The sequence below is a fragment of the Sphaeramia orbicularis genome, chromosome 1 (assembly GCF_902148855.1).
Source record: "Sphaeramia orbicularis chromosome 1, fSphaOr1.1, whole genome shotgun sequence".
NCBI classification, from domain to species: domain Eukaryota; kingdom Metazoa; phylum Chordata; class Actinopteri; order Kurtiformes; family Apogonidae; genus Sphaeramia; species Sphaeramia orbicularis.
The window spans coordinates 42,555,430-42,583,288 of NC_043957.1; the positions used below are offsets into that span (position 1 = coordinate 42,555,430).

Genomic DNA, 27,859 nt, shown 5'->3' on the forward strand with positions numbered 1-27,859 from the left:
ACGCTTTTTTTTTTTTTTGTTGTCATTTTGTAACTCTACAAGCATTCTTAGCCAAACACACTGGCACCGACGGCAAAAAAAATCAAATGCAAGAGAGTATAGATTTATTCATATACATTGGAAGAATATCTGTAATATATGTAAATGACAGCACTTTAAAATAATATTGACAATACTATCAACCTGGTATATGTGGTTTAAAGGTAATTTAAGAGCAGAAAAAAACATACCAGTAATTCATTTCCTAATATAGGCATTTGTTAGAGGTACTGAAGAAACAGAAAATCCTGGAGTATTTAACCTTCATGTTACGGTGACAGTTTAGAACAAAAGCTAATTTTGTATTTAAGGTATAATTGAGTCTATTATTGTAAAACATATATATTTTTTCAATTATTTCCATTTGCAGAGGCTGCCTCCACTTCAGAACTCCAGGGCTGCAAAACTTCCTGATTGCATTACCAGAAAAATGTGCTTTTAAATGAATAATACTCACAGTTCTTTCAACAGTCTCTCTTTTGTATCACTTTAGTACTACCTGAACAAAACATGGCCTAATTTCACACAAAGTCAAGTTGTAAGCAGATTGATGACTGCTACTTTTTCATTCAGGCTGATTCACAAAAACAAAACAAAAAACGAAAACTAGAGATGTGTCAAAGCAGCAGGGACACTGAACTGGAATGAAGCCCCTTCCAGCGATTCGTACAACCCTGGCCTCTAACCTCGGGGTCATCCAGATGTGAGGTGAAGTTCTGGATGAGTCTTTTCTTAGGGGCCTCACTGGGAAACTGTGCACCGCTGTCAGTACCGACTCTCCAGGGACACAGATGGTCACACTCAAGAGGAATGATCCAAGTTCAACAAAACTCCTCTGTAGCCTGTCACATGATGTGCACTGTGGTTATGCCGAGTGCAGTGTAACGAAAACCAGATCTGGTTGGTCACAGTAGCTTCGATGTGAATATGGCTGGTGCAGAGGCCGCTACAGAGCATGACTCAGGCTATCCAGTCATTACCTCCTAACGACATCTAACACGAGTCTATAATTTAAGAGGATACGGCTCCCTCTGCCAATCAGACCATCCTTGGAGGCCACAGGGCAGCCGGTGTACGTCACAATCCAATCCATCAGTAGAGGCGCAAACACATGTTCAATCAGCAACATGTGTGAGACTGTACCCATAAGCAAGTCTCCATACGTGGTTTATTTGTGCTAAGCAATAAAACTAAATGCAGCTTGTTGTACAAACCCCCAACTGTCTGGTTTATTGCCTGATAAACACTCTAAAATGTAATATCAACTCTGAAATATTCTGTTTATTCATCATAAAGTTAGTGCGTGTGCAATGGCATCTATTGGGGGTTTTTGTGAATGACCATGCATGTGAGTCATTTCAAAGGATGTGAGTATTTATTTGCCTTTTAAGGGTCAACCCTAACATCACAGAGGAAGATGATAATTCCACAAGGCATGTAAGCATCGCATAGTCACATGTCTATAGTGGTCACATACATGGTTAAGAAAGACCTATTCATGATTCACCCAATAATTCCCCACTGTTCAACCCCTCAGCTTCTTAAGTGGAGCAGTGAGGGCCCAAAGGAAACAGCTTCACATTCCTCACTGATATAGTTTATTATTGGAAAAATAAGCCAGTCTAAATCATGGTCATTGAAGAACACTCAGTGTTTGCCCATGTAGGAAAATGTAGGTGACGCTGGTAGAGAGAAAAAAAAATTATGTCCCTCCCATAACTGAGTCATTTTGAGTCTTTGCTTATACAAAGAATGCTTTCAGAAGATTTTGTTGAACCCTTCCTAAGGTTTCTTTAAATAACCATATTCTGCTGTACTGTATGTGAAGCTGCAAAAAAGCATCTAGGGTTAATCTACACTAAAAAGAAAACATAACAAAATGCCAGAATCCCATCTGAAGGTCTAAAAATAACATCAACAAACCACACCATGATTCTTGCAATCCTTTCCTGTCACTTGCTGTACCCTGTGGTTAACAGCCCCTTTTCAAAAGCCTCAAGTCATGCTGGTTCAAATATCTGCGTTTGAGCTTTAGTGGAAACCGAAGAGAACCCCGTATTTCTGAATTAAATATCTTAATGAAGATGAGCGAGCTTACAATGCCAGTCCAGGACTGCAATGCTGTCTTAATTGAAAAACTGCCTCAAACATCTGCTGAATTGCCTGTGTGGGTCAAAGCGTAATAAGTCGTCGTGGGAGAAACTGAGGGGGCCTTGGCCACTGATCATGGGTTAGTGTGACTGCTACCGTGGGAACAGGAAGTGCAAGTTATTGAAGATACAGTCCATCAAAATCCCCAGGCTAAAATAATCTGTCTAATCTTCTTGTGAGAGGGGTTATGTGAGCGTGTTTGTGAGCATATACAAGAGAGGACATTATATGCATGCATGTGATTGTGTTAGTCTATGTCTTATTATGACATGCACGTAGTTTGTTGTCAAATCAACTGACAAGTGCCATCTGGGCCTTATGGTTTATGACAACAGTGGAAAATGTTATTCATAAACACTGAAAATCTCCCATCACTGTTCACTGTGTACCATCTGCTCCTCATTTCTTAATATCCTTAAAAGGTTAAAAGGCCTGGATGACCAACACTGTGATATGGAGAGAACATTGCCACTTGAAAGTCATTAGTCCCACCAAAAAAAAAAAAGAAAGTCATTTACAATTTACAGTACGAATTAGAAACTGACTTTGACTTTGATGCTGTTTGATGCTTTGGTATTTTTTACTAAAATTAAGGGAATATCAAGGGGTTGGTGGCAAAAATGTCAGCAAATTCCACTGATGTACTTAATTCACATTTTGAAATTTTGCATTGGAAAAAGCTTATGGATGTTGGCAAAATAATATATATATTTTTAAATCCTCTCTCTCTTAAAGTGGTTTTGCCTTTTTCACATTAGACTAAATGCACAAAGGGAATTGAAACCCTTTTTTTGAATAAATATGACAGTAATCTGAAAAAAACATCTAATTCATGCCATTGATCAGATGTTTGGTGGATCTTCACTGACATATGGAGTGTGAAAACATACCTGGTACAAAATGTAGTGTGGACTGATGAAGAGATCACATTTTTCCTCATTCATGATAGAAGACATTACATGGAAAACAACAATATGTTGCTCTGCTTCTTGTACTCTGGTCATTAAATCCACATGTAACAGCCTACACCGCAGTCTAGAACAGTGACTCTCAACTGGTGGGACGCAACCTATTTTCAGTGAGTCTTGGGCCTTTGCCTGAGCAAGAAATAATGTTAAGAAACAAGTCCTGTGCTTTGTCTTTTTATGGAGTGGAGCGCCATCCATTCATACTCCCCAGCAGTAGGTGGCGGTAATGCGCTGTAATGCTAATTAACACCATACATTCATTCATTCATTTTCTGAACCTGCTTTAATCACTGGGGTCACGGGGGGTGCTGGAGCCTATTTTAGCTACCGATGGGCGAAGGCAAGGTACACCCTGGACAAATTGCCAGTTCATATAGAGACAAACAACCAATCACTGTCTAACACCATACATTTCACCACATAAAAGAAGACCCAATAGTTTCTATTCAAATCATGGCGAAACTCAGGTATGACACAGACTGCTATAGATATGGTTTTACCTACATTGAGGACAAATTCCTCAGTGCATTCAATACTCAAATGAGTGACTGAATGCACTTTTAATTTTGAACTGACTGCACTTTTTAGTTTTGGTTCAAATGTACCGATTTAGTGTTAAAGGAAATATTTCCTTCCATAGCATTACCACCTGCTGGTCATTTGTTTTTATCATTAAACTTGTCCTCTGTCTTGGCATACTGTGATATTCTTTATCATTAAAGGTTCAAAACACACAATCTTTTCATTAAATAAATTTGAGAAGTTTCACTTTTCTAAAGTTGGGTTGCAGCTTGTCATTTGAGGGGTGATAGTGGATCCTGAAGCCAAACCAGTTGAGAACCGCTGGTCTAGATCATTCACTCCAAACCAGTTTATACAAACACATATTTGGATTAGATTTTTTTCTTTTTCGATGTTTTCTTCAAACTTGCTTGACATGCTATGAAAACTCTTAAATTCTCAAATTGAATTGCATCTGCCAAGTAAATTTCACAAAGTCTTATAAATTGCTATATTTGTCTTGTATTTTGTTGTTACACCATTTGACGTGTTCAGGTAAATGCAAGATTAGTTTTTGTTAGAAAACCATTCAAATGTCATTTCTAACAACATGTAATTAACGTAAGTATAAAAAGTATATTTTAACAAACCAAATTTCTTAAGTTTGTTCTCTGAATGATGATCATTCTTAAAATGTGACCTGTTTGGATGACTAATGCTTCATGTTAACAAATATAATCCACATAAATATAAAACATTTATTCATTCAAATCAATAAACAGGAACTTGTCTATCAAGGCACACATTATAAAACTACACATATTGATATTGACATAAGTGGAATATCCAATCTTACGTAATGGTGTTACATACAGATGCACTCAACATATGTACAATATGAAGCAAGATGAATGAAAAAAGACATCTTAAATATTGTGTATTCCATGTAAGAATAAAAAATAACATATATGATCAATCACAAAGCCCTAAAACTTCAAATCACAATGGTTAGAACTACATAAATTATATAAGGAGCTGGTTGTTTAGAGAAAACAAAGCTTAAAGCTAATGTTTTTACACTTTATGACTATGCAACCACAAGGTAATAATTCATATTCTAAATGAAAAGTGTCTTTCAGGATTTTGAGAGTGTTTCTGCCAAGACTTCTCCCACAGAGAGGGTAAAGAGATCAGTGCCCTTTATTGACTTTTACCTTCAATAAATATTGAAATCAACTTATGAAAGACTAGATAAGCCTCGATACATTCAGTGGCCTATGTGTAAAGCAAACATCTATGGAATAAGAAGTTGGGAAGATCATAAAATAAATGCTTTACCTTTATCAAATAGTGATAACCAACATTTTTTTGGCTCTACCATCAATCTAATGGGCTAAAGACACTAATACTGAATAAGTATTGAGGATAAATTATGTAGGTATATGCATTCTAGAACTGCTGATATAGGAAAAAACTGACATTGCAAATATTTTTAACCCTGTGATATAAATTGTGATATGAAAAAATACTCAGGCGTATATAATAGCTGTGTGATGCCAACGTAAATGGTCAAACAAATTAGTTGTGTTTCCTCTTGTTGAACATGTTTCAATATCATCCTTATTGTAGCTGAAATAATTCCAGATAACTGGCGTTGTTTTTCTTTTTGGCACCAAATCTTCATTTTCGTTGATTTTCTGTTGTTCTTTGCTCATTTTTTAATGTCGTTACCAGAGACTCACTCTATGTGTAGGGGCGTGGTCTGCTTCTGCAAACTGATTAAGAACGATTGTGATTGGTGGATCACTGTGTGCAGTGTGTGCCAGGTACCCAGGTTGAACTTCAGTGAAAAAACATCAAGTTCATTTGCCTCCTACATTGCAGGATCTGCGATGTGATTATTGCGCACACGTACATTGTGATGACGATGCTCAAACGATATATTGTGCAGCTCTAATGCATTCTCTGTTCTCATACATACCATCACAAACAGCTCCATATGGGTCAGGGGCTAGGTGGCAACAGCAGCTGGATTCCATTTGTGTGCTTTGGCTTAAACACGTGCCCCATAACCCCTTAACCACATGCATCTGAGCACATTCTCACACTTCATAGCACAACATTTGTTGAAGGATACACACGACCATACTCAGTACAACTTGTACTTCAGATAGAGTGCACCTACTCAGATGTTCTTCTTGTTTATTCTTTAATTTGGGATCTCTGGAGTTAAATTATGTTCGATTAGCCAACACAAAACTACAGTACTTGCTAACAGGTTTTCTAAGTATCTGTGAAAGTGTCTGTGTACTGAGACGCATAATATTTATCCTTGCGTCCTTTTGTTTATGAGGAATAATTCTTGAACTTGAAGCAGAGCCTGTGAGAGCCAGAATGGTGATGCACTCCACACCCCCGCCCAGGACTCTGCTAAACATATGCTGTGCTGGCATTGGCTCTTCCAGGAGAGATCCAGGAAAATGTGTTGTCCTTGGACACCGTTGCCACAGCAGCATCAGCAGGAAATACTTGAGACCAAGAGTCAGTAGATAAGGGGCCAGGAGGTGTTTCATCATATGATGAGATGAAACTTATATTTCCGATCTGTGTTCGTTTGGGTTTTTGTTCCAACTGTAACCTCCCAACATCTGTGCTTACTCTGTCACCTACAACCAATTCTAGTGCGTAACTGTTTGTTTTCTCTGCATTGTCTGTACTTTGAGATTTTGTGTATTGCATGTGTTTATTACCCACAGGATGTTTTGCAGCAACCTTGAAAATCATGCCTAGACAGATTTCATACTGTATAAAAGTTCTCAGTAACCCCCCTCCCCAATATCACACCATGTGCAATATGGTATAGCATTTACATTTGCTCTTTATATTTCATTTTTCACAAGTGTATATTTTCAGCCTGTCTTCCCTGCACTTTATTTTTGCATTTGTTGCTGTCAATTGTGAAATTTCTACATGGTGAGATCATTAAAGTCTTATCTTATCTTATCTTATCTTATCTTATCTTATCTTATCTTATCTTATCTTATCTATGAGGATCTAACTGGACAAAATGAATGTAATATTAATTATTATGTACATTATGTATAGTCGTGCCAAGATCATACTTGTGCCATTTACATCCACAGAGGCTTTGAGACATCACATTGGACCATAAGTTACAGTAACCTCCAAATGGATTTCCTCTTCTTTTTTCCATTTTATAGCAACTGACATCCAGTGTTAAGGTGCATTTCCATCACCTGCTCTGTGTAGGTGTGGATGTCATGTTATAATTTCACTAGAAAGCCCAAACACTAGCTCTAACAGAAGCCTTTTGTGTTTACTTACAGCCACCATAGGGGAAAGGTGGAGGTGTCCATTTGCTTACAGTCTGCAACTTAATCGCTTGATGCCACTAAAGATTATTGAAACTTAAAGTAAAATGTGGACAAGGGCTGTTTAACTTCACTTACTCTCCCTTCCATTCTTCTATGAAATGCAGTACAAATCTGTTTAGTGCAGTAAGAGCAGAAGGAAAATAGGATTGAAGGAGCCTCCTCTTCAGGAAACTGTTCGACATTCCAACCCACACATGAAATGAACAGGTCAAAAACTTTCACTACGAAGAGAAATATACCCTCAGAAAAAAGGCACTGCTTATACCTTTATGAAAAATTGCTGTCAAACTGGTTTAAACAAAATCAGGTTTAAACAGTTAGCAATACTGTACCTGTTGCAGCATGATAAAGACAACATGATGAATGCAGAAAATTAAGATGTTGCACAAGATTTCTATTTTCAGAAAAGTAAAGCTACTGAATACGATACAAGCCAGGAAAAACATTCCTCTGTGAATAAAAATAACTACAATATTACCTTTGCCTCTGTTTCTTGGAAGCTCTTTCCATATAGGCTGCACCAAGAATAAGGACGCCAACCTTAAGCATTGGGACTAAAGCAGTCTGTGGTCTAGAAGATATTGCTGGTGAAGAGTCCTGAGCAAGGGGTACCTGCCTTTAATAAATAAATAAACATTAGTATTTGGTGCATGTTTTTAATTACATGACATGGACAGCTGGGGGAGACAAACTCTAATATTTCTAAATGCCTAGAGGTGCTGCACATATACCACAGGTGTCAAACATGCGGCCCAGGGGCCAAATCTGGCCCGCCAAAGGGTCCAATCTGGCCCACAGGATGAATTTGTGAAATGCAAAAATTACACTGAAGATTTTAACAATCAATGGTGTCAAAATCATTTTAATTCAGATTCCACATACAGTACAATTAGATTTCAAGTGGGTCAGACCAGTAAAATATTATCATAATAACCTATAAATAATGACAACCCCAAATTTTCTCTTTTTTTTTTTTTTTTTTTTTTTTTTTTGGGTGTAAAAAAAGTAAAACTAGAAAAGCACTCGGAGAGCGCAGACCTCCGCCAAGGCTGATCAGTGCCCCACCCCCCGTGGGCCCCCCAACGCCAAGGGGGTTATGTTTTTGCCAGGGTTTGTTTGTCTGTCTGTCTGTTTGTCTGTCCGTTAGTGTGCAACATAACTCAAAAAGTTATGGACAGATTTTGATGAAATTTTCAGGGTTTGTTGGAAATGGGCCCCCCCGTGGGCCCCCCCACCCCCGGTCACCACCAAAATTGAATCATTTCTTCCTTATCCCATTTCCAACAAACCCTGAAAATTTCATCAAAATCTGTCCATAACTTTTTGAGTTATGTTGCACACTAACGGACAGACAAACAGACAGACAAACAAACAAACAAACCCTGGCAAAAACATAACCTCCTTGGCGGAGGTAATTACATGAAAATGTTTACATTACCAAACTATACTTTTACAAAAAATGTCAATAACCTGAACAAATATGAACAAATGGAAATGTGTTAAGAAAAGTAAATGCAATTTTACCACTATTCTGCCTGTTACCAAAATATTTTGTGCAATTGTAATGAACACCTGTGTAAATGATAAACTGAGGCATAATATTGTTAAAATTGCACTTGTTTTTCTTAAGACAATTCAAGTTGTTCATGTTATTCAGATTTTTAAGGAAACTTTGTGGATGTAAATCTGATCATAATATAATTTTACTTTTTTCACTGTTATTATTTTACTGGTCTGGCCCACTCGTACGGTGGCCCAGAGGTGCAACAGGCCAAAAAATTATCCACTAGACGAAAAAAATTATCTACTACAAGAAAAAAAAAAGAGAACAGCCTAAAAAAATTATCCACTAGATGAAAAAAATTATCTACTAGAAGAAAAAAAAGAGAACAGCCCAAAAAAATTATCCAGTATAAGAAAAAAAAAGAGAACAGCCTAAAAAAATTATCCACTAGATGAAAAAAATTATCTACAAGAAAAAAAAGAGAACAGCCCAAAAAAATTATCCACTATAAGAAAAAAAAGAGAACAGCCTAAAAAAATTATCCACTAGATGAAAAAAATTATCTACTACAAGAAAAAAAAGAGAACAGCCTAAAAAAATTATCCACTAGATGAAAAAAATTATCTACTTCAAGAAAAAAAAGAGAACAGCCTAAAAAAATGATCCACTATAAGAAAAAAAGAGAACAGCCTAAAAAAAATTATCCACTACATGAAAAAATTATCTACTACAAGAAAAAAAAAGAGAACAGCCTAAAAAAATTATCCACGAGATGAAAAAAATTATCTACTACAAGAAAAAAAAAAGAGAACTGCCCAAAAAAAATTATCCACTGTAAGAAAAAAAAAGAGAACAGCCTAAAATAAATTATCCACTAGATGAAAAAAAAAATCCCCTATAAGAAAAAAAAGAGACCAGCCAAAAAAATTATCCACTAAAAGAAAAAAAAAGAGAACAGGCAAAAAAAAATTATCTACTAGCCCAAAAAATTATTCACTATAAGAAAAAAAAAGAACAGGTGGAAAAAATTTATCTACTATGAGAAAAAAAAGAGAGCAGCCCAAAAAAATATCCACTATAAGAAAAAAAAAAAACATCATCCACCTTTTCAATTACGGGGGCGCTGTTTACCCGAAAGGTGTCTTGCTTTAAAATTAAGACCACCACAAAAAATAAAAGGATAGGCTGAAAAATTTTAAGGCTTTCGGCTAATGTGGCTAATGCTAAGGAAGTACCCCACCGGAAGTGGAGGTCGTGCGCTAAAAAATAAAGTTATTTTAAAATATAGATATATCCATTAATATAGTTTGCAAAGCAGTTAAATGATTAAATACGGTTCCAGTGTCTGCTCAAGGTTAGGCATGGGCGTTAAATGGTTAAGGTTAGGGTTAGGGTATGGTTGGGGTTAGTTTTCAGTGGTAAATGGCCCTTGTGTGCACTGTGTGAAGGTTCGTTGCTAAGCTAATGCTAACGTGAAAAGTTGACGGCAACTTTGTGTTATTTTATTTTGAGAGGAGGAGAAGAGGAGCTTCCTGTGGAGCTTCACTATCATGGCATTGCCCATTTGTTTGCAGGTAGACCTCTCCTCCTCAACTCAAACGGAGTGTCTTCACTAACACTAGATCAAGAAGGACATTTTGTGGAGATAAAGATGTGTGCCGTGGTACCGCAGTGCCTCGGCACCTGGCAACGAGCTGAGCTGTGGTACCAAGCCATGGTACGCGGTGCCGTGCTGGGGTACCTAGCACCGAGCTGTGGTACCGCGGTACGTCGCGGCACCAGCCGAGGTGCCACGGCACCTTGCGGCATCAACCATGGTGCCGCACCAGCCGAGGTGCCACGGTACCTCGCGGCACCAGCCGAGGTGCCACGGCACCAGGTATCGGTGCCGCAATATGCACTTGCTGTCTCTCAACAAATGGGCGATGCCATGATAGTGGAGCTCCACAGGAAGCTCCTCTTCTCCTCCTCTTAAAATAAAATAATTTTAGAACTTCTTGTAGCGAATATTCATCAAAAATGATATTGAATGTCAGGCAGTTGAACAATTCAACTCCGTAATCACACAATTGTTTACTCGCACTGGTAGTTCACAAAGTTGCCGTCAACTTTTCGCGTTAGCATTAGCTTAGCAACGAACCTTCACACAGTGCACACAAGGGCCATTTACCACTGAAAACTAACCCCAACCATACCCTAACCATAACCTTAACCATTTAACGCCCATGCCTAACCTTGAGCAGACACTGGAACCGTATTTAATCATTTAACTGCTTTGCAAACTATATTAATGGATATCTATATTTTAAAATAACTTTATTTTTTAGCGCACGACCTCCACTTCCGGTGGGGTACTTCCTTAGCATTAGCCACATTAGCCGAAAGCCTTAAAATTTTTCAGCCTATCCTTTTATTTTTTGTGGCGGCCTTAATTTTAAAGCAAGGCACCTTTCGGGAAAACAGCGCCCCCGTAATTGAAAAGGTGGATGATGTTTTTTTTTTCTTATAGTGGATATTTTTTTGGGCTGCTCTCTTTTTTTTTCTCATAGTAGATAATTTTTTTCACCTGTTCTTTTTTTTTTTTCTTATAGTGAATAATTTTTTGGGCTAGTAGATAATTTTTTTTTGCCTGTTCTCTTTTTTTTTCTTTTAGTGGATAATTTTTTTGGCTGGTCTCTTTTCTTTCTTATAGGGGATTTTTTTTTTTCATCTAGTGGATAATTTTTTTTGGGCTGTTCTCTTTTTTTTCTTATAGTGGATAATTTTTTTAGGCTGTTCTCTTTTTTTCTTGCAGTAGATAATTTTTTTGTCTAGTGGATAATTTTTTTAGGCTGTTCTCTCTTCTTTTTTTTTTCCTTATAGTGGATAATTTTTTTTGGGCTGTTTTTCTCTTTTTTTTTTTCTTGTAGTAGATAATTTTTTTCATCTCGTGGATAATTTTTTTAGGCTGTTCTCTTTTTTTTTTCTTGTAGTAGATAATTTTTTTCATCTCGTGGATAATTTTTTTAGGCTGTTCTCTTTTTTTTTTCTTGTAGTAGATAATTTTTTTCATCTCGTGGATACTTTTTTTAGGCTGTTCTCTTTTTTTTCTTGTAGTAGATAATTTTTTTCATCTAGTGGATAATTTTTTTAGGCTGTTCTCTTTTTTTTTCTTGTAGTAGATAATTTTTTTCGTCTAGTGGATAATTTTTTGGCCTGTTGCACCTCTGGGCCACCGTACACTTGAGATCAAATTGGGGCAAATGTGGCCCCTGAACTAAAATGAGTTTGACACCCCTGACATATACTAACTAGCATACATGCGTAGAGAAAAAGAGTGTTTTTTTGGTTTGTTTTTTTTTAACCCTTTCAGTGCATAGTGGTCACTACAGTGGACAGCTACTCTACAGCTGTTCTCTTGTATATTCATGGGTTTTGTTGTTTTAGTTCCATATCAGCCAACACAGTGCAAAACACTCAGGAAAAAAAAATCTTGATTAAGGTTCTCATAATTCATGCATGAAAGGGTTAATTTTGTTGATTTAGTTATATATCAACCAACACAGTGGGATACTTATGCATCATCTCATAAACTGCAATTCATACCATTATTGTAACTTTGCTGTTCTCGATTGTTTCTTGAGTGGAAATCAATTGTTAATATTTATTTTTTGCATATTATCTCCATGAAGTGAGTAATAACTACAATTAGAATATGTTAAAATGTGAGAAAACATCAGATTAGCTGCATTAAACATGGTTTCATTTCACTGTTTTCATATCACTTTATGATATTGGGTTTTAAATACATGTTTCTTTGCTTCAAGAATAAAATTCATGGTGTAGCTGAGTGGACATTTTTGTAACTCCATGAAAAACAGGTTGATTTAAAAAAAAAAAAAAATTTCAATCACATTGTTTTTTTGTTGTTGTTTTTTTTCATGCCTAAAGAGGAATAAAAACACTCAGGAAAAAAAATCTTGATTAAGGTTCTCATAATTTATGCATGAAAGGGTTAATGTGTGGCATTTTCTACTTTTATCCAAATGATAAAAAGACAAGAAAGAAGAGATGTTTAGAAATACATGGAAAATGGGTTGTATGTGGTTCACTGCTATGTATTTAGATGTACAGGTTTAGAAGTCCATTTAAAATGACCATTTTGTAACCTTTAGGGTTAGCAAAATAGCTATCTGATGAAAAGGAGAAAAGAAAAAAAAAAAAAAAGGGGGGGGGGGGGGGGGGGGGGACGACGACACAAAAACTCACAGCCTAACCACTGCTAACGGTATTACTCACCTGGCTGTAATAGCAGGTACAAGGGTAACAGAGTTAACAAACTACTGATTCCACATACAAATTTACTTTCCCCTCTTTATAATAATATAATTTTCTGTTTTCCCTCACAAATAAACCATAGTTGCGTTTAGCATATGGTGAACGGTGGCAAATTCTACATGTGAATCCAACACTGCTGCTTTCAAGGCACCGCGGAATTGTTAAACTCCTGAAGGAGAATTTCTTTCAGGTTAGAGTTTTTCCAGATACAGACACTCAAGCGCTTCCATAAAACACTAGTCTTGCTTTTGATTCTTTTATTTTTACTATTCAAAGCATAAATAGCTACCTGCTGAGTTTCCTTTTTATTTTATTTATTCTGTATGTTGTGTGCTTATGGTTTATGGACCTGTGTTTGCAATAAAGTTTATTAATTATGGTAAGGGGGATTTAGTAAAAAAACTCTTCTCGAGTTAAGGAAAAGCATAAACATGTTTAAGCATTGTAGACAGCTTTCTGTTTTTAAGTAGTACATTATCCATGAGTTTCTGTCTACTGCCTGAACGCTTTACATCCGTATTTCAGTCGTTTTATTCTGTGAAAAACCGATTTTCCTGATGGCCGCGAAGGCAGCAAACTATTTTGGAGTTCTTCCGCATTTACCTGCTCCTCGAGACGCAGGGGTGTCCATGAATGGGCGTATGTTACTCCACCTAAAAGGATATAAACAAATCTGCGAACTGCTAGTTGAATAAAGAAAGTTTGTGTCGTTTTAATGGTAGTCCAGGACATGTACTAAAACAAACAGTTCAAGTTAAACTGCACAGCCACATAAGTTTTCTTTTTGTTTGCCTTAAGTTGTCGTCAGTCGTCGTCCATAATGGGATGTTGTACCAGCTCAGAGGTAAGCTAAGCTAGCAGGAATATTAGGTGGATAAATTATGGCAGCTTGATTTGTCGAGTCACCAAACTGTGATTCAGTGGGATTGAGATAATAACGTCACTTCTTCAGCAGCTTTTTGTCCCTCTTGTTCAGCTGCAGCTCAGTGTCTTGTGTGTTGAAGGCAGTAGCGCAGTTGTTGAGTAGCAAGTAGCAGCAAAAACAAAAACAGACAAGGTTAACCAACTATTATCTATTATTTATGCCTCGACAGAGCAAACCAAACTGGAAACCACTGGAGGAGCGCAGCTGCACCGACATACCATGGCTCATCGTATTTATACTTTTTTGCATCGGAATGGTAAGTTTTTAATTGAATAGGTGTCGTATATATGTGTGCTAACTTTGGTTCTGTTTTAGAGAGGTTTTGGAGGGTTACATGAAATACATACACATGAAATTACAAGACCATAAAAAGAAAAATGCCTTCATGAATGTACACAATATATAAAACATCATTCACTGTGGAATGAAATAGTTGAAAAAAAGTTTTATGGCACTCTTAAAATTTTACACAATCTCTAATATGACCATGAAATATTTGCAGAAAAACCTGTTTTCTTCCTTCCAAATGTGTGGGTGTGTCAGACAGACACAAACAAGTGCAAATGATTTATTGTTGTTGATTATCGTTAACAAGAAAAAAAATAACTGAACTAAATTTTTGCCAGTTTCAACATGTCATGCCCTGGATGTGTTTCATTATCTTGCTGAAACATCCAGTTTTTCTTTGACAGAACAGTGCATGTGCAGAGTCAAACATGTGGGTTTGGAGAAAGGAACAATACTTGGCAGAGTTCAGTGATTTAAGAGTGATTCTTAATACAATGTATCACAAATGCATGGGGTGTCCATTTTTTTTTTCTCCACTTCTCAAACCTGATCAGTAGTGGTTATAGAGAGATGTTTTGTCTTGTCTTTAACCTGATAAAAATGACTACATAATGCTATAGTCTTGTTTTACACTTTATTTTTTTTTTACACGTACTAATGATATATATTGTTGTCTTTGCTGACAGTTGCTTTATCTCTGTTCTGTGTCATCTACAGGCATGTATTTGTGGTTTTGCCATCGCCACTGGAGCTGCATCCAGGCTTATCTCAGGATACGATAGTTATGGCAACACCTGTGGTCAGAGGAACACCAAGATAGAAGGGGTAGACCTCAGTGGCAGGGATATGAGAGAAAACAAGTCAGTATGCTTTGACATGACTCATTTTGACAAATATAATGGTAGAAAAAAAAGCCATGTATCATTGCATCATATAATCTCAAATTAATTCAATGCAGGCATTCACGATATTGTTGCAGTTGTGTTTTGTCTTAGACTTATTTCCTGTCATCGAGCTTTTGTAGATGTTGTCAGAGACAGGTGCATTAATTGGCAGTTGATCACCGTTTTCTGTCTTCACACAGGCTGTGGCCTATGCATAAGTAAAAAGGTTATGATGTCATCATTTTGAGTAAGAATATAGATTATGATCAACTCAGAGCTGCGCTGACCAGTGTTCGTGCAGCTGGAACTGTGTGGTGATTGTATCTCCCTTTGGTGCTAAGAAATCATGTGATCCTTTTTATCATCTGATGTGAATTGCCACACATTCTCTTTTTGTCTTTTATTACTTTGCTCCTTTCAGGCAGTAGCTTTCCATCAGCATGCAGCTTTCAGGCCCAGTTTCAGTGAAACAATGGGTCATGCTTTATTGATGGGCTGATTGCCCGTGAAGACTTTGAATAAAAGGCGTTTCAGCTACAAAGAGGGATCTGTGAGACAGAGTAGCAAATGTCACCATCTTTCATTTTTTTGCCCAGACAGAGTGGTTACAACCAGCCTAGTAATAACAAAACATACTGATTCTTATCAAAGTAATTAGCTTCTTCTTTTTTTTTTTTTTTTTGACAAATTGGTCTACAGATCTTATACTGCACAGTTAATCAATTTGAATTCACATTTTTTGTCTTTTTCAGGTATGTTTTCTTTCTACAGCCCTGCAACTTTGATATGATTAACAGGAAATTCAGATCCATTTCCTTGTGTGTTTCCCAATGTCCTGCCACTGAACTGCTGACCTACAATGATTTAAAGCAGTTTGCACTAAATAATGGTGAGTGGAACTGAGTTGCAGGATAAAATGTGTGATGTGATATACATTGCATAGGTCTTCTTAATTCAATTAGTACAACTGTTATTGTACAATAATTATTTCTTGTTCATTGTTTTAATTTATGTGCCTAAATTAATCTTAATGCTCAAACAATCTTTGTTTTATTTTTACCCCTCATAGGGTCTGAACTCTGCACTTACGACATTACACCTACAAGATATGCTAGCCATCCAGACCGCCAAACTAAGTGTCCCAAACTCCCTGTTCCACCAAGGTACATAAAAATTTCCTTGAGGATTCATTAAATATAACAACCCAAGTAGGAAAGATAGTTTTCTGTTATTACTTTTGAACAAATTGGACTTATTTAAGAAAACTAACAATAGAAATGAGAATCAGGAGCACTGATTAAGTAATTTCTTACTAAATGCACACAATTATTCAACACTTCCTGTTGCTGGAGAGTTTTGTGTTTTATAGCGTTCTATGTTGGCATTTTGTCATGTGTAGTAATGTATATATTGTATTGTCACATTGTAGACTGTACGATTCCATAGATAATAGCTGCAAGTATTCAAAAGCTAATGGGAATCTAAATAAACAAAAAAACTGAATATATACAGTATTTATCTTTGTTCTATTTACAACAGTTTCACATTCGATATACATTAGCTGACTCACCCTGACTCACTCAAATATACTTCAGACTCAAAAACAACAAAATAAATTAGAAGATTGTCTAGGGGTTATCTGCCTTAAGGACTTTGCCTTAAAAATACATGAATCACTTTTCTGTGTCTTTTTCTGTTTGTAGTAAATCGGTCCTATTGTTCCATCGCTGTATCCCTCTTGATATTGCCTGCTATGCTGAGTTCATAAAGGCATTTGTCACATTTGTCAGTGACAACAGTGTTCTGCACCGGGTTACTGCTGGGGTGATGGCCAGCAAGGAGATCATCATGGGTCTTTGTGTGCTCGCTTTAGGTATAATATGTTTATTTTATATCTGGCCTACAGTTTGTATGTAGATATAAAATGAGTTCATGCAATCCAGTGGCGACCTACTGTTTTATATTGTGTACTTGTTACTTCCTCTGTACAACTGCTGTTCCTCATAAGGATTCAGGAAGACGAAAACTTTTAGAAGCCAAGCTATTTTTGTCCAAAGAATAACAGGAAATGTCTATGTGGTTGCTCAAGTTATATCCAGTAAAGCCCAAAAGCATAATTTAATACTTGTTCTAACTCCTCCCACTGGTGCAACAAGACGTTAAATGCAGCCTTTTCTGTATCTTTAAGTTAATGATAAAATCTGACCGGTTTTGGTGTGTTGATGGTTAACACTGAATCACGTATGCAAAGACACTCTTTTGTTAGATTTGTTACATTAACTGTAATCTGTATTATCCTTATTATCCTTAGGATTCTATCTGTGATGCTTACATTTCAATCATCATCACATTACTTTAGCTTTGTGCTATATATATATATATTCCCCTATGTTTGTGCTAACTATAAAATGCACTTTTCTTTTCTCTGTAGTTCTCTCCCTGATCATGATGGTTGTCATCCGTTACATCTCCAAAGTACTGGTGTGGATCCTTACAATCCTGGTCATTGTTTGCTCTATAGGTAAAGTAAAAACAAAACTGCACATGCTTTAACACATACATTTTTTTCTGGGATTTGTAACCCAAATGTCTTAATAACTGTCCAACTGTTTGGTTGTATCTGTTCAGGTGGGACAGGCGTCCTCTGGTGGCTGTATGTGGACCATAGGAATGCTCTTAACAATAACACCCCATCAATATTTGGGAAGGAAGTGGCTGAAGATAATGTAAAGGCTCTGCTTGTGTATGCAATAGGTGCTACAGTTTTTACGGTATGTCTATGTTCAGGGTTCCCGCGGGGTCTTAAAAAGCCTTAAAAGTCTTGAATTTACAAATCTGCATTTAATACCTTAAAAAAGTCTTTAAAAGGCATTAAATTTGATATGATAGATCTTAAGTTATGTTCCCATAAGCTTGTTTGCTGTATTGTGTTTAAATGTGTCTGTTAAATGTCTAAGCTGCAAAGACAGTAACGTTAGTCGACTCAGTTCCACCTGTCCCAACCCAACAATTTATATTGAAATTAGGAACCATTAATCGCTAACTTTGCAGCCCCCAATGAGAAATGATCACAGAACAATCAGCCCAACACAGTCACAAATTTTTGTCAGTATGGCTGTGAAATAGGCTGTGAAATTGCATTAAATTCTGTTCTAAGTAGTCTTAAAAAGGTCTTAAAAAGTCTTGAATTGAACTTGTAGAAAGCTGTAGGAACCCTGTATGTTCACACACTGTTTGGATGTATTTGCAGCAGTAAATATGCTCCATTATTATAGAGACAATTTTGTAAAGCAGCAATTAAGAAATACCAAAGAAAGCATCTTTTTTTCTGCTTTGCCTGAAACCCTAACAATGTTTTTGCATATATCATGTTATTGGATTATTAAAGTCCCTTTGTCCCCCACCAGGTAATCCTTCTGATTGTGATGTTCTTCATGAGGAAGCGTGTTGCTCTCACCATCGCCCTGTTCCATGTGGCCGGTAAAGTGTTCATCCATATTCCCCTGCTGGTCCTCCAGCCTTTCTGGACCTTCCTCTGCCTAATGCTCTTTTGGGTCTACTGGATCGCTGTGCTTCTCTTCCTTGGAACTGCAGGTTAGCAAGAAAACTAGTGTCTTCTGTGTTTTTATTTTTTTATCCAGATTTGACTTTACCCAAATAATACAAAAACAGAATGTCATTCATAATATGTTGTGCCATTGTTTGTGTATCCTTTGTGATATTTTACTGTGGATGGAACAGACAGTAGTTTGTGGTTGGAGATTTTGCAAAAGCCGCATCACCAAACAAGTAGAATATTAAGTTTGCTGCTGGTGACATTTTGTGTTGAGTTTGGAGTTTGACTTACCTCCCACATTTGGAATCTTGCGCTGGTCTCGTGATGTGGGAGGATGGCGTCAAAGGACCGCTTTTCTCTACATCTCCCACTTCTCTTTTCTACAGCAGATTTGTAATTCCTCACAATATGTATTTAAAACAACCAGGGGCCACAAATACACACTGAATGAGCCCAGGATTCACAAAAATATTAAGAAAATACAGAATTAATCCACAGTCTCAAAGTTATTCTTGCACTTGACACTGATTTTGAGTGTTTACGTGAAACACCCAGGGCAGACTGATTCTTGTTGGTCTTCACAGGAACCCCGATTAAGAACAACGCCACAGATCTGGTTGAATATAAATTGCAAGGGCCTCTGCAGTACATGGTGTGGTACCATGCTGTCGGTCTCATCTGGATCAGTGAGTTCATTCTTGCCTTCCAGCAAATGACAATCGCTGGGGCTGTGGTCACCTACTATTTCACAAGGTGGGGAACAAATCACAAGTCAGTTGGTGTTTGAATCACCGTGTTCATTTGCATGTTTGTTTTTATCTATTTATTTATCTCTTTATTCTATTTATAATGATTTCAAGTATGTATCTTGGGTCTATGTCATTAAGTCACGGTTAACCTGTAGTCACAGTGTCTTTATGGTATATAATCTTTAAGTTATATGTGGTCAGGCTATAGGTGTGTGATTCTTTATTTTCGCTGGTGTGAGCAACAAATGGAGAGATGTAGAGCTATGTTGACAAATGAAGGTGTAGAGTATTGGCCTCATGCCTCAGTCGTCAGTTTTGTTCTGAGAGAGAAAGGAGAAAGGTTTACATTCTGTCTAAATCTATAAATGTTACCAAAACACATCTGACTGGACTACTCAGTGAGTCTTCTCTTGTGTTGAGGGGTCAAATAAAAGCTAATGTTTTGTAGAAAAAAAGAGATGGCAGCATTTTAGAATGAAAATGTATTTTTTCCCCTTTTTCCTTCCTTTTCTGTCTTTTAGGAATAAATCTCAGATGCCAGCAACTCCCATCCTTTCTGCTATGGCACGTACCCTTCGTTACCACCTGGGCACTCTGGCCAAAGGCTCCTTCATCATTACACTGGTTAAGATACCTCGTCTAATCCTGACATATATCCACAGTCAGCTCAAGGGAAAGGTGAGCTGTCGAATAATGCATTTCTTAAAAACTAAATAACTCTAGTATGAAATCATTAATGCTGTCACAGGTATTTGTAATGCATCTTTTACAGATATCAAGTTTCTTAATCTGTGAATTCATGTATAATTCTTGTTTTGTAGGAAAATGCGTGTGCTCGTTGTATGCTGAAGGCTTGTGTCTGCTGCTTGTGGTGTCTCGAGAAATGTCTAGCGTACTTGAATCAAGTAAGAAATGTCTGTTCACAAAGATAATCCGATGTGACATTGAGTGGAAACATGAAACAAGTACTTACAGCGTCTGTGTCCATATCACCTTATTTCAGAACGCTTACACTGCAACAGCCATCAATAGCACCAGTTTCTGCACCTCAGCTCGTGACGCCTTTCTTATCCTGGTGGAGAATGCCCTCCGTGTGGCTGCTATCAACACTGTGGGCGACTTTGTCCTCTTCTTGGGCAAGGTACTACACAAACAGATTTTTGAGTTTTGACATTGTGATGCTTCTCCAGACTCATGTTAACAGATCAGTCTTACATTTGCCCTCTTAGGTGCTCATAGTTTCCTGTACAGCGTTTGCTGGTGTCCTAGCCCTGAACTACCAGCGGGAGTACACCGTGTGGGTCTTACCTCTCCTCATAGTCTGTCTGTTTGCATACCTGGTGGCCCACTGCTTCCTCTCTGTCTTTGAGAACGTGGTTGACGTTCTCTTCCTCTGCTTTGCTGTGGATACAAAGTATAATGACGGCAGCCCTGGGCGTGAGTACTATATGGACAAGGCCTTAATGGTGAGTCGAGAGTGTATGCTCCCATGGAAAAGGATCAAACAGAAAGAAATGCAGAATTACACTATAACTCTGTGTTAACCTTCATAGGAATTTGTTGAGAACAGTAAGAAAATGGGACTGTACAAGCCAGGTGACGGAGATGGACGAGAGATGAAGCCCATGGTGAGTTACTACATCTCACTGGTCCCACCAGTTTAAACGGTTTTACTCTGGTGACATGAAACACATTATCTGAAGTATATTTTCATACCTCTGATGGCTATTTTGCAGAACTGATGTTCTCCTTTGTGCCTCTCATCCACACATAAAGCACATTTCAGAAATTTTGAAAAATGATTTCCAGTGTGAAGATTTTTAGAAGCTCTGGTTTGTGTGTATTTGTGTGGACTGGGAAAGCAGAGATCAGAAAATGATGATGACATACACCAATTCATGTGTGTGTTGTTGCTTTCTGTACTGAATGCATGCATCTGAAACAAAATATCGGTCATATATGTGTAAAATCAGTGTATTACCTGCAGTAGATCGAGGTCAGAATGGACACATTTGAGAAACGGGCTTGAGATGTACAAATGTTGTGGTGAAATCTACAAAATATTGAACAATCCAAACCAACACTTAAGATAATTTAAGTCTAAAATGTAACTTGTTGCTGCTCAATCGACATGTCAGATTAAAGCCTCTATGTCCAGTATTATCTGAGGGTCTGTTGTCAGAAGCAATAGAAGGACCAAGTATTTTTACACAGTAACATGGCATAAAATCATCTGGACAGATTTATTTATTTTTAACAGCGAATTACCTAATTAAAAAAATAGTAAGTAAGTAAAGCTTTATTTATATAGCACTTTGTAAAATATCCATATTAATGTGGACAGGGCATGAATTTGGTCCACATTGTTAAATATTTAGAGGTTGTTAAGTTTTGTGGATACATAACCATATACTCACTCATCATACCACATTATGATTTCTTTCCATATTGTATAACTTTGCTAAAAGTTGGTGATATTTTTTTTTAAGCAGAACACCCATGCCAGGGCTGTGTTTTGTATGCAAATGTGGTCTCAGATGCAAATGGAAGAAATGATTAAACATTTTTTCTTATTTCTTACAGACACGTGGAGGGACCCTAGCTTGACAAATCAACAGAGTGGAAGAAAAAAAACTTTTAAAACTTAAACCACTAAAAGGTGCTCTGAAGCTTAGCTCTTACACTGCAGGGACATCATTAAAATAATCAATGCAAAAAGTTCAGTTTGAGCAAAGGATTTGCATTGAGATTTATTTTTCTGAATTATTGGCATCACAGATAAAAGTTTAACACTAAGAAATGTAATCTTGTAAAAGCATGTTTGAACCTGTGTTTTATTATTACATTGTATTTTTGTTAGTTTTGTTTTTATATATTTTGGACATTTCCATTTTTAAGTAAGGATGCTAAACATTTTAACATGGTTTAACATGTTTGATTTTCTTCATTGTAAAAGTAGTGTTAAATTGAAACAGTTTGGTGTACATTTTAAAATGGATGGCTAATATAACTGTCTTTGTCCAAGACTGTTCAACTTGTTTTTGAATTTTATAAATAAATGTAAAATTACAGTTCTTTAGTGTGACATTTCTTTCTACATGTACATAATTCTCCAAATAAATGATTCTTGGCATATCGTGAATGTACAATACACACTTGTAGACAGCAGAGGGCAGTGTATTATTGTGAACTTTAGAGTTAAAGCTGTAGTGCAGGGGACAGCAACTCTGGTCCTCCAGAGCTACTATCCTGCATGTTTTAGGTGTATCCCACTTCCAACACACCTGATTCAAATGATAAGCCTATTATCAAGCTCTGCAGAAGCCTGATAATGACCGTCAGGTGTGCTGGAAGGGGGATACATCTAAAACATGCAGGATAGTGGCTCTCGAGGACCAGGGTTGCTGACCCCTGCTGTAGTGGGTCCTTTGTGTTGGCAGCAGTGATAACAGGCCGAAGAAACACAAGTGATAATATGGCACAGGATATCCAATGTTGCAGCAAAAATAACTGAGTTTATTAATAGTATTTTATTAAGGTTGTGAGTCAAATCTAATAAAAATGGTAAATATTTGCGTTACTCTGTATTCTTGTGTGAATGTTCAACAGAAAGTAAAGTCATTTAGATCAAAGTTGAACCACTTGAGGGCAGCAAATCTTGTACCATCAGAGACATTTGTACAGACGTGGAAAAAATTATTAGACCACCCCTTGTTTTCTTCAATTTCTTGTTAATTTTAATGCCTGGTACAACTACAGGTACCTTTGTTTGAACAAATATAATGATAACAACAAAAATAGCTCATAGTAGTTTAATTTCAGAGCTGATATCTAGCTATTTTCCATGTTTTTTTTTTTTTTTTTTTTTGATAATCACCAAAATCACTTAAGTTCTTACATCAATAGCTATAGCATTGTGCTGCCAAAAACAGTGCGTTTAGGCATTCCATGTTTTCTTTTCTGTCTGTTTTAGTCACATGATACACACAGGAGTTAGTACTTGATTGCATAACCATTGTTTTTGATTACTTTTGATGGTCCAATAACTTTTTCCACAACTGTACAGAAAAAAAAACAATGCCATAGCTATTGATGTAAGAACTTCACTGATTTGGGTTATAATGATAACAACAAAAATAGCTCAAAATAGTTTAATTTCAGAGCTGATATCTAGTCATTTTCCATGTTTTCTTGATAATAACCAAAATCACTTCAGTTCTTACATCAATAGCTATGGCATTGTACTGACAAAAACGGTGCTTTTAGGCATTCCATGTTTTCTTTTCTGTCTTTTAGTCACATGGTACACACAGGAGTTAGTACTTGATTGCATAACCATTGTTTTTGATGACTTTTGATGGTCTAATAATTTTTTCCGCGACTGTATAGCACATGATATCCAATGTCACAGCAAAAAACTACGTTAGTTTAATAATAGTATTTTATTAAGGTTGTGAATTAAATCTAATAAAAATGGAAAATATTTCTATTACTCTCAACAGAAAATAAAGTCATTTAGATGAAAGTTGAACCACTTGAGGGCAGCAAATCCTGAACCATCAGTGACTTTTGTATTCCATATTCACTATAACTGTCCTGAACTTCACTAATAATGAGTCCAAAATTATTTTTAAACTTAACGCAAGGGCTAGTTTTCACCTAAGGACAATAAATGATTTTGTCAAATTTTGGTGTTGAATCTGAAATACATTAACTGTTTTTATGTTGTCTAGAAGGTATGACATCTGTGTGTGGAAACTGCAGGAGTTATAGTGGTTAAGAATGAGTTAATATATTTATATGAAATGCATGTTCTTTGCTCTGTTGTCCAAGTCAGTTTTTCTACTTGAGTACAAATAGTTTTAGGTAGAATTGCAGTATATTTTATATCCTATACAGCAGCTTTGTTTTCGTGGCACTATACCTGGTAGGAGAGGTTTGTTGTCATCTCTATGGTGACAGATATTCCATAAAGGTTCGTCCCTGTGAGTGTATCCACAATTCACTGATGTATGGATCCTGCTTTATCTCCTCCAGTTCCCTTCCATTCAGGCATTGACTAGATGAGAACCAAGCCACTAAGCAGTTAGAGGTTATTGATGGGAAAGCTGTCTACTGCTGTCCACCTCCATAAAACAGGAATCCGGAGGAAAACAGCTCTGTGGCTGCTGGTGAGTCACACCTAAGTGATTTCTCCAGTACTTACTACAGAACACTGTGCATTCCTGGAGGCCTTTTGTCACTGGACAAAAAGACGGGAAGTCACATTCTGCTGAGGACCACTTAGGCAGGAAACAGCCAGATTTGTTGGTTTGAATGGGACTATTTTCTTTGGTTTTGTAATTCTTAAGGGGACTAACTGTGATGCGATAATGCCAGCTATTAAAGGGAACAAGGGAAGAAGACTTGATTTATACAGTATATTTTTTTTTACTCTACATTTCTTGAATTTAGACATGTTGGAGCCTGTCACAGCATAGCCATAGATACACTATATGTGGGTTTTATTTATTTATTTATTTTATACAACATTTATTTGCAGGAGATACAGTATATAGCCCCACGGTGTTCACAACACAGAGTGTATAAAATAATCATTTGCTACATGATAAAAGCTCCTATTCAGCTGAGAAATATAGAGCCATTAAAACTGTAAGGTTCCTCCATTTTCTTTTGTTTGCGCTGACTCAGGTGTGGTAACAAGAGCATCCTGAGTATGAGTGAGTGTATGAGAAGAAAAAGAGGGAAAAACAGCCCACAGTACTGTGAGTAGAAATCAAAAGAAACAAAAGAGACTTGAAACAAAAAGGAGACATCTATACACTTACTATATCGAGTCAAGATGCAAAGGAAATATCTTCTTTGAGTACTTAGAAAAGTGCTATCCTCCTGAGACCCAGGAAATGTCAGCAAAGTACAAGCTTTTTTTTTTTTTTTTTTTTATTAAATAGGTGCCTATTTTATAAACATCATGATGCAACAGTTTTTTCAGATGCAGTTTTTTAAAATTTTTATGGAATGTCCTTTGTGGTGGACAGTTTTCTTTTTGTTTTTGTATAAAGTTGTGAAACTCTTGTCCACAAATGTGGACAGAAAACCCATAGCTGGGTCTTAGGAGGCTATATAAAACCAATGTATTATTATTATTATTATTATTATTATTATTATTATTATTATTATTATTATTATTATTATTAACTATACATTCAGACAACACAGAGCACAATTCACTCTTCTTTTTGTTCCACACTGGTTACAATCATCAAACAACCCACAAATTATGACCTATATTCTCCTCTTTTCTTTCAATTGATGTGAGTGGTTGGTTAAACTGACTGTTACCATGCCAACAAAGAGCTTGGTTCATAAGTTTGTGTTCCTTGATTTTCTGTTGAACTAATGGACTGTTCCCCTTGTGATTAAAAACCTGAAAAGCAAAATCTCAGGCTCCACATCTTTTTTTATGGATCTGCACTGGATTTCGAAAAGCTCTTTTCTTTCTTTGTCCATTGCCTACCCTTCCACCAAGATTCTGGAAAAATGGCGCAGCAGTTTTGTATAATCCTACTGACAGACAGAAGTGGTCAAATAAACTTCTCAGCGGAGGTGAATATTTCCAGTCGCAAAAAAATTATTAGACCACCCCTTGTTTTCTTTCATTTCTGGTTCATTTTAATGCCTGGTACAACTAAAAGTACATTTGTTTGGACAAATATAATGATAACAACAAGAATAACTCGTAGTTTAATTTCAGAGCTGATATCTAGTCATTTTCTGTGTTTTCTTGATAATAACCAAAATCACTTCAGTTCTTACATCAATAGCTATGGTATTGTACTGACAAAAACAGTGCTTTTAGGCATTCCATGTTTTCTTTTCTGTCTGTTTTAGTCACATGATACAAACAGGAGTTAGTACTTGATTGCATAACCATCGTTTTTGGTGACTTTTGATGGTCTAATAGCTGTACAGAAAAAAACAATGCCATAACTATTGATGTAAAACTTAAGTGATTTTGGTTATTATCAAGAAAACATGGAAAATGCCTACATACCAGCTCTGAAATTAAACTCTTTTGAGCTATTTTTGTTGTTATCATTATAACCAAAATCACTGAAGTTCTTACGTTAATAGCTATGGCATTGTTTTTTTGTCTGTAAAGTTGTGGAAACAATTATTAGACCATCACAAGTCACCAAAAACAATGGTTATGCAATCAAGTACTAACTCTTTTGTGTATCATGTGACTAAAACAGACAGAAAAGAAAACATGGAATGCCTAAAAGCACTGTTTTTGTCAGTACAATGCCATAGCTACTGATGTAAGAACTGAAGTGATTTTGGTTATTATCAAGAAAACCATGGAAAATGAATAGATATCAGCTCTGAAATTAAACTCTTATGAGTTATTTTTGTTGTTATCACTATATTTGTCCAAACAAATGTACCTTTAGTTGTACCAGGCATTAAAATGAACAAGAAAATTGAAAAAAAACATGGGGTGGTCTAATAATTTTTTCTGCAACTGTTATGTATTGTCTGAAATATGATGAAGACAGTGTAGTCACATGTGGTGCTTAAGTTGTGCTATTACCAGCTGCTGAAACACTAAAGGGAGTTAACTGTGGTCTTGTAGACATTTAAATGGCAGGTCAGTAAAGAGAAAATTCAATGGTGCAACTTCATATGATTGAGGAAAAATATATCCGGATTATGCCCAGATTATGACGCATAAGACACCAGTGGCTCATAATGCACTTAGAGTGTAGGAGTGATATAGGAACCCACATCAAAGAGTTCTGCTTATCCAAGAAACCTGATTTCCGAACATCAAAAGTGCTTCCTGCAATTTGAGGCATTTCCCATCAGTGCTCAGTCATTCTGTCTGCTCATATGCTGGCAGATCACTTTTTCTTGTTGGACCATTTCCAGCATCAGGCTTCCACTGTGTGGAAATTAGCCGCAGAGATTATATCTTTGCAATCATACGTGGCCAGAACATACAGGGAGAGGAAAACTGTGTGACAATGAGCATTTGATATTTACCCAGTGACTTCCTTATCTGGAGCTACTGACAGGTCCTTTTGCCAACACACACACATGCATACAAAGACACACATTACGGCATTGTATGTCTTCCTGCAGCATACTTACACTGGGCTATGTGAGAAAAAGGTTCTCGCAATGAAGAAAAACGTTCCAGGTCAGTGGATTTGCCTTTATCCTGTACTAATTTGTTACAGTATATGTTTGCTTTACAGAAGTTTACTTGTGTTAGTGTATGGTGTGTATGTATTGCATGTATGGTGTGAGTGTGAGGGTAACTTATAAAATATTCATCTGTTCATCCTCTACATAATGCAATAATGTTCCTGTAGACAGTACTCTGCCTACAAATAAGCTTACCTTTATATAAAATACAGAAAGCTATGGACATGTTTTGCTTTCCCAGTGGCTGCTTCATGCACCGTCATGCAACTTTATCTTTTACCTAAATATAAGCACGAAAATGAAGAACTGAAACATGTCTTAACTTGGACGCACAAAACACACGACTACGCAGGTCAAGCAAACACCGGTGA

At 36.6% G+C, this 27,859-nt stretch overlaps 1 protein-coding gene across 1 annotated transcript; it reads left to right on the top strand.

Annotated features, from left to right (window-relative positions):
- The first annotated feature begins 13,470 nt into the window (after positions 1–13,470).
- slc44a1a (solute carrier family 44 member 1a) lies at positions 13,471–22,351 on the top strand. Its single transcript, XM_030148518.1, has 16 exons — positions 13,471–13,719; positions 13,970–14,056; positions 14,806–14,948; positions 15,725–15,861; positions 16,042–16,135; positions 16,676–16,845; positions 17,404–17,493; positions 17,601–17,743; positions 18,380–18,566; positions 19,113–19,281; positions 19,799–19,955; positions 20,099–20,182; positions 20,281–20,418; positions 20,507–20,743; positions 20,831–20,905; positions 21,861–22,351. The coding sequence occupies exons 1-16, from the start codon at positions 13,696–13,698 to the stop codon at positions 21,882–21,884; spliced, it is 1,959 nt and encodes a 652-aa protein (XP_030004378.1). The 5' UTR covers positions 13,471–13,695; the 3' UTR covers positions 21,885–22,351.
- The last annotated feature ends 5,508 nt before the right edge of the window (positions 22,352–27,859 follow it).

Coding starts and splice junctions, on each gene's coding strand:
- slc44a1a (XM_030148518.1), top strand. CDS start 13,696: ATGGGATGTTGTACCAGCTCAGAG. Junction 13,720..13,969: donor GATGTTGTACCAGCTCAGAG/GTAAGCTAAGCT, acceptor ATGCCTCGACAG/AGCAAACCAAACTGGAAACC. Junction 17,494..17,600: donor GGTCATTGTTTGCTCTATAG/GTAAAGTAAAAA, acceptor GTATCTGTTCAG/GTGGGACAGGCGTCCTCTGG.